Source organism: Hevea brasiliensis, chromosome 11 (genome assembly GCF_030052815.1).
Source record: "Hevea brasiliensis isolate MT/VB/25A 57/8 chromosome 11, ASM3005281v1, whole genome shotgun sequence".
In the NCBI taxonomy this organism is placed as follows: Eukaryota; Viridiplantae; Streptophyta; class Magnoliopsida; order Malpighiales; family Euphorbiaceae; genus Hevea; species Hevea brasiliensis.
The window spans coordinates 98,916,675-98,925,066 of NC_079503.1; the positions used below are offsets into that span (position 1 = coordinate 98,916,675).

The 8,392-nt window shown below is 27.6% G+C and overlaps 1 protein-coding gene across 1 annotated transcript; it reads left to right on the forward strand.

Annotated features, from left to right (window-relative positions):
- The first annotated feature begins 4,502 nt into the window (after positions 1 to 4,502).
- Positions 4,503 to 6,246, forward strand: LOC110672176 (putative leucine-rich repeat receptor-like serine/threonine-protein kinase At2g24130). Its single transcript, XM_021834876.2, has one exon. The coding sequence runs from the start codon at positions 4,772 to 4,774 to the stop codon at positions 6,005 to 6,007; it is 1,236 nt and encodes a 411-aa protein (XP_021690568.1). The 5' UTR covers positions 4,503 to 4,771; the 3' UTR covers positions 6,008 to 6,246.
- The last annotated feature ends 2,146 nt before the right edge of the window (positions 6,247 to 8,392 follow it).

An 8,392-nucleotide genomic window follows, 5' to 3' on the forward strand; every position in this document is an offset into this window, starting at 1 on the left:
TATGGCCGGACTCTGTCCGGTTGATTTCTTGAAATTGGGCCCAAATGGGCCTTAGAGTTGGGTTAAGGAATAGTTAGGCTTACTATGGGCCTCGGGGGCTTTAGGCTGGTCCAGGTCCTAGTGTCGGTCCGGCCCATAGGTTGGGTCGTGATAAATATTATCGTAGGAAATTAATAAAATTATTATAGCAAATGAATAATATTAAATATTTTATAAATAATTGAAAATAGTTATTATTTAGTATTCATTAATTAGATGCATAGTGCTGTAAAAGTCTTAAGTTGACTGCAAAACCCCACTTGGTAACCTGTTTTTCACGCTCAATAATATTGTTATATTTCGTTCATTGTTTCCCTTTTGTTTATATGCTAAAAAATTAATTAAATTTTAATATATATTAAGATTATTAGTTTTTGGTCTGTATACTAAAAAAATTAATTAAATTTCAATTGAAAAATTAATAAATTGAAAATAAATTTTTCAATGATTGTTGTATTTTTTTTTCATTGTTTCACTGTTGTAATTATTTATTTTTTTATATTTTATTATCTAATTATTTAATTATAAATAATATTAATATTTTAAAATTTTTTATGCTCTATAATAATAATAATAATAATAATAATTAATTATTATTATTATTATTATTATTATTATTATTATTAGTTAGTCAATAATTAAACTGTGCGGATGTAAATCCAAGTTAAATAATTGTATTGTAAATGTCAGTACGATGAAGAAAGTAAAAAAAGATAATTGAAATAGCCCAGTATTAATATTTTCTTTCTCACTCTTTTTTATAAATAAGCCTAAACTCACCCTAGTAATTTTCTTTTTTTTTTTTAGATACACCTTTTTAGTAAAAAGCCCAACAACAGGGCCCTAACTGGGCAAGAATTTGTCCCTTCTACATAATCTCCTAATCAACATACCCCAAAGTAACCTATTGTGTATGCATGCTTCCAGCAAGCTTCATATGGGATAAGGGCAAGCCTTTATTTACTGAAGCTGTTAGCTAGGGAGGAGAAGAAACACACATTTTTGCTTAATTTTGATCAGTTAGCTACTAATTATTTGGCATATTGTCTCATCAGTCAGTCATCAGTCTTTCTTCTTGCATGTATTTTTAGATGGTATGTAATTCTCTATCTATGTTGTTATGGATTGGAATTCAGACGCTAATTGTAAACAACCATGCAATTGAGCTATGGTTGAATTGTATGAGAAAAAAAAAATTGTGGATTGAATATTTAACTATATATAAAAAAAATGATTTATATATGAGTGTACTGTGCACATACCTGTACGATATAATTATTTCTTAAAAATAAAAATAAAAAAATTAAAATAAAATTCTCGTAACCATTATGTCCTTTTATCTATAATATTGCACAATTTGTTCCACCCATTCTTCTAGCTAGAAGATAAACACCGTTTGAGATTTTGACTTGACATATATAATAAACTAGAGAATTATTTTTATTTTTGCCCGTAGTTAATAATAAATAATTTTAATTTTTATATTTTTTAATTTTAATAAATAAAAATAAATTAATATTTTAAATTTATTATTCAATATTTTATATTTTATTTTTATTAGTTTTATCTATATTAAAATTTTATTTTTATTACTTTTACCTAGATTAAACTTTTCATCTCAAAATTTTTAATGAAGATTTCATAATAAAAATAAAAATAAAAATAATAATTTTTAATAAAAATATTAATTAAATATATAAAATAATTTAAAATTGATTGAATTATTTGTATATTTTTATCACATTAAAATATCAAAAATTTTCATATCCTCTTAATATATTAAAGAAGGGTAATATATTCAAATATTAACTTTCTCTTGCAATATTAATATTATTCTAAAAAATAATATTAATAATATAAAAAGTAAATAAAAAATATATATATATAATAAATATAAATTAATATATTGGAACTTACTTAAAAATAATAGTTATTAATCTTAATCATAATTTAAAATAACTGAATAACTAATTAATAAAATAAATTATAAATTATATTTATAAATAAATTGCCGACCCATCTTTTTATTAAAGAAACCCTTTTATATATTTATTTATTTAAATTAAACTTATAAATTTAATTATTGAATTATATTTTTGATAAATTTTAAAATTAAATAAGATTATAATAATATTTCATCAAGATAAAATTACATAATCACATATGTGATGAATTGATAAACGACTGATTAAGACAAATATATTTGATAGTACTAATAATATTATAACACACACAAGCTGGTTGAGAAGCCAATTGACCCATTTTTTTATTAAAAAAAGAAACCTATATATATATATATATATATATATATATATATATATATATATATATATATATATATATATATATATATTTAAACTAAACTTTTATAAATTTAATTATTGATAATAAATTTTAAAACTAAATAAGGGTATAATAATATTTTACCAAGATAAAATCACATAATTACATATGTGATTAATTGATAAATGATCGATTAAGATAAATATTTTTGATAGTATTAATAATATTATAATATTTTTATACTTTTTAGGGTCAATCTAATTACTAGATATTAATACTATATATTTTTATATTTGTTGTAATATTTTATGATTCGTTTTTTATATGTTGACAAAAATTTTTTTTCTCCATTCGCAATTTTAACTTTTGTTATAATAGAGCATAAGAAAATATCAATAATTATATCATAATTTTAAAATTTCATTTATTTTGATAATTAGGTAACTTGTTCTAATTATCATTGGTTTTTGAAATTGTTAAAAGCTAAATTATTAAAATTATATTACTGTGATTCTTAATTTTCTCAAATTTTACTTTTATTATAATTGTGTAAATCATTATTATTATATTTAATTAGTTCCTAGAATTGTTAAAAATCATGATATTATAATTCTTATATATAGGTTAGTTCTTGTTGAGTTAGATTTTTCCCTCATTATGCTAATAAAAAATGCTAGTTATAATTTTATCCTACTCTATTAATCGATTTTAATTTTAGAGTGAACAAAATTGATTTTTAGTTTTACAATCAAATAATTTCATAAATATGTTATTTGTCTCGAGCCATTGGTTTAAAAATAGAATAATTTAACAAAAGACATTATTATTTTATTATTTAGGATATTTTTAAAAGTAAAGATAAATGAATTTTAATTATGAAATTATACTAAATACGATTTATATAGAATACAATATAATTTCATTTTTTAATATTAATTTTGATTATAGTAACACCTTAAAAGATAATTGAATAACAAATTTTTATTAAATCAAACTATGAAAAATATTTATTCTAATTTTAATTTCAGAATTAAAATCCAACCTACCCTTATATAAAATGTTCTGTATAAGTTTGCTCTCTCAATATCAAATTATGGCTTCGGTTCTCCAGCCGACCGCGCATCCTTGAGACCAATGTATAAGACGCGTATTTTTGACATTGCTTTCACTGGTTTGCAGCTCATATATAAGTGGTCCGTAGGCATTGATGAACCAGGGCACGGGTAGGGGTGGGAAGCTTTACATCCTTTTGTCATTCCCCGTAATAATAAAATTGGATAACGCGTTGTGCATCTTTCCAACAGCAACGTCACGCAATTTCCATCTCACTAGTGTAGTAGTGTGTAGATTTGCCTCCTAAGTAAATTTTATTGGTCTTGTCCTACCTGTGCTTACACTGTAATTTTGGACTAATTTGATATTATTATTTGAATTGTTGTTGAGAAAATTATTTTTTTAAATATATTAATTAAAAAATATTAAAAATTAAATTTAATTAATTTTAATTATAAAAATATTAAAATAATAAAATAAATTTTTTTTAAATTATTTTTTTAACAATATCTAAAATAATATTTTTATTTTAAAAAATAATTTTAAACCCTAAGACTCAATGAAAAACGTTATGTCTCTGACTTTACCCATCTTGCTTTCTTTTTCTTTCTGGCGCACGTCCTGCAGGAATGGGATTCTAAGACCCTTCCATTTATATAGATTCAGATGCAAGTAGCTTAATTTTTTTTTTTCTGACAAGTAGCTTAATTAGACCAGTGTTTTTTCTTTATTTATATAATTTCAATTAATTAATTAAAATGGATCTTGAATTATTAAAACAAAAGCAGCAATAGGTGGAGATTTAGTATAAAAAAAGTAGAAAAATAAAAGAATATGCTTCTTGGAGGGATGGGGTATTCTTCCTGGCAAATTATACAAATGTGCCACATGGTAAACTGCGATTGGGTCCAATAGTCCCTAAGCTATGAAGTTAATGAAATTGAGTCAAGTTGTACATAGATCGGTTCTAAACCTATGTATTTATGAGATTTAATAAATAAATTTCATCACTATTGAATTATAGTTTAAATAAAAAAAACACGGACGGCAGTCCCGTTATACTTAACCAAAAAAAATTTGGAACACCGTAAAACACATGTCTGGGTCTCACTTGTCACTGTCTTTGACCCTATTGTTCTCCCTCTCTCTCTCTCTCCCAAAACAATTGCTGCTGGGGCCTGGAAATGGAGTGAATCTATTAGACACTCGCAGGAGTTCTCCCTTTCCACCTCCACCTCACATATATACATCAATGTGCCCCTGTCAATATTACTCTTGAATCCAACAGCGTAACTAAACTAAATTCTCTCCAAAACCACCCACCTTTTAGTCTTCTTCTTTTTCTTTCGACCCTAAGTTTGTTGACAGCCTATCACATACTTGTAAAATCTCTCTCATGGCCAACCCACACACTCTCCTGCTGTTTGCGCTACTGCTTTTTCTCGTTGCATGTCCATCGCATCAGCAACAAAAACAGCAGAAAATGAACACCATTGATCTTACAGCACTCGCAGCCATAAAGGACAGCCTCACAGGCATTCCAGGCTCAAATTTTTTTTCCACCTGGGACTTTGCATCCCAAGATCCCTGCTCCACCTTCTCTGGTATCACTTGTTCTCTCAACCGAGTTACTTCTCTCACTCTCGGCACCGGCCTCTCTGACTCACCGGGACTTGCTGGCTCACTCTCCCCTTCCCTTTCCAACCTTACTGAGTTAACCCAACTAGTCCTTTACCCGGGCCTCGTTACTGGCCCCATCCCTCCCCAACTGGGTGGACTCAGGAGCCTGCGGGTCATCTCATTAACGAACAACCGCTTAACCGGTCCGATACCTAGCTCACTATCATCGCTTCCCAATTTGCACACGCTCGATCTAAGTTACAACCAACTCACGGGGTCAATACCACCTGGTCTTTTCACAGGTTTGAGCGAGTTGAAAGTGGTTATCATGGCCTGGAATTCCTTGTCCGGAGAGTTACCGAGAAGGATGTCAACTCCATTGCTGCATTTGGATTTGAAAAGCAATAGGTTAGGAGGGATATTGCCGTTGGAGATGCCCTCGTCGCTCCATTATCTGTCGGTGTCAAGAAACAATATGTGGGGCCCACTCAACGGCCTAGGGTCGCTCTCAGAATTAGTGTACCTCGACCTAAGCATGAACCAATTCAATGGGCCCATCCCTTCCTCCGTGTTCCGCCCCTCACTCGCTTCACTGTTGCTGCAACGGAACAATTTATCCGGTGGGGTCCCATCTCGCCTTGTGGACCCATCGTCATCTTACGGTGAAGGATCCATCGTGGACTTGAGCCACAACTTACTGAGCGGAGAATTGTCTCCCGTTCTGGCTGGGGTGGAGAGTTTATTCTTGAATAACAACTATTGGGTGGGGAGAGTGCCCATGGAATACGTGGACAGCTTCTATCGTGGCAGGACCAAAACATTGTACTTGCAACATAATTATATATCAGAGTTTCCGTTGGAACCTGGGTTGGCATTACCTGATACGGCGTCGTTGTGCTTGTCTTACAATTGCATGGTTCCGCCAGTACGGCTCACGGCATGCCCCGCTAGTGCCGGCGTGCAGCTCCCCAGGCCAGAGGCGCAGTGCGTGGCATTCAACCATATGCATTAATCGTTAATTATAATTGTAACGAAGAATGAATGAATGTTATAAATATGCATCGCGCTGATTTTAATTATTTGCCATAGAGAAGGACAAGTTCATTGGCTCTAGGAATTTTCTGCGACCCATAGATTAGTTTTTGTTTTTTTAAATAATTTTTCTTTCTTTCAAATTAGATATTTTATATGCTATGTATAAAAAGGGATGAATTTACAAGTGAATGTATATAATAAGTCAATTAAGTTTAACTTTGAATATTTGTTTGATATAAATTAAAATTACGTTCAGTTTATCTTAATTTTTTTAAAAATATACATGATCAAATATAGAGAATTTTTAGTTTGATTTATAAATCAAGTCAAACTATTTATAAATAGAAAATTATAATAAATTAATATTTAATTTAACATATAAATTAAAAAATTATGTCCAAAATTACAAATTACTTTTATTTTCCTACTTAATTTAAAACTACTTTTTAACTAAGTAAAAAACTATATTATCCTAATAATTTTTAAAAATATCAACATTATCTCCATTTTAACAATCACAATATTCAATTATATATATATTTTTTGTCATTTTAACAAATTAAATTATTTTATAGTATTTAAAAATTAATTTTAAATACTTTTACCAAATCAAAAGTTAAAATTGACTTATTATTTATCCAATTTATATAATAAATGAGCTAAAATTTTCAAAATGATTTTAGGCTTGATAAATTTATGTATATTTTTAAATGCCAATATTATTTGATACCTCATTATTAAATAAACTAATATTAAAAATAAAATAGTTTATGTAACATTTCAAAAATTTTCATTTTTTTAATTAAATATAAAAATTTAAATTTAAATTTTTATGAAGTTTAATATTAATTTTAAGCATTTTAATTGTTTTTATTATTTTTAAATTCATTTTAAATATAATAAGTTCTCATACTTTTTGTCACAAACTTAAACCTATGTCTTAACCGGTATTAGAACTTGAGCTAGTATTTATTAGAACTTGAGCTAGTATAAAACCCTCGAAACTTGTAATAAATCTCATTATTTTCAAACCCATAACTAAACCCACATTCAAAATCCACCACACATGATAATATAATATTAAAAATCAGTTTGAGTCAATTCAATCCAAAAGCCAACATATATACACAACTAGAGGAATCTAGCTTAACCCTAATGCCCAACATATGTAATCCATTTAATATAATCAATTATTATTAATTAATATGATATATTATTATATACTAACATTATAGGGAGTAATAAGATTAAAACAAACAAACAAATAAATAAACATGATAAAACTAATAAACAACACAACAACCTATGGGAAAAATGCAAGTTAAATTCTAAAAGAATAATACTCATCTTATAATCTAGGGAAAAATATTAAATAGAAATGAGCATTCTACTAAGAGAATTTAGATATTTAGGTATTGATTATAGTTATAATATCTATAACTATATATTTTTAATGCATTCCTATAAATGAGAACGCACCAAACAAATAAATTATCCAGACTGGCATGAAGGGATAATTTAGATATTTAGGTATTAAATAGAAATGAGCATTCTACTAAGAGAATTTAGATATTTAGGTATTGATTATAGTTATAATATCTATAACTATATATTTTTAATGCATTCCTATAAATGAGAACGCACCAAACACATAAATTATCCAGATTGGCATGAAGGGATAAATTAAAGTTACATGCGTACACCTAATACATATTGGGATCCGACCCTATACCCAGATTGTTTGAGATCCAATAGTTTCTTTTATTCTATTTTGTGGGAGTCAGCAATAGTATAATGCATGCATGTACCCTGAGGGTGATGAAAGTCAGCGATAATATAAGACACGTATCTACCTTGTCTATCCATATCTATAGAAGTCAGCAAATTTTTCATGCTGTAGCTACCCCAAAATTTCCACATCCATGATACATATATATAAGCTCCAACTTATCCCAAATAAGGGATGCTTCTAATATAATACAATGAATAGGGGATGCTTCTAATAATACAACTAATTACATATACATAAATAAATGCATGAGTATGTCAAAAAATATAAAATATAAAAAATATAAATATAAATAATATTGAAATTATAAAAACAATCAATATCCAACTCACATACTGGTCAACTCGACTATAGTTGATCTAGTTGGAAGGAAGAAGACGACTAGCCCTAATTACCTGTATAGACGCACTAACGTCTATCAATTAACTGAGAAAATAATTAAATTAAATTAAAAAAATAAGAATTTAATAATAGGGTTTTGTCAAAATTTCGGTAGAGTCTCCTTTGTAACTAAACCTGACTCCCTGTAAGAAATTATAAATAAAATTGTAAATATTGTACTTGAGTTTATAT

Coding starts and splice junctions, on each gene's coding strand:
- LOC110672176 (XM_021834876.2), top strand. CDS start 4,772: ATGGCCAACCCACACACTCTCCTGCTGTTTGCGCTACTGCTTTTTCTC.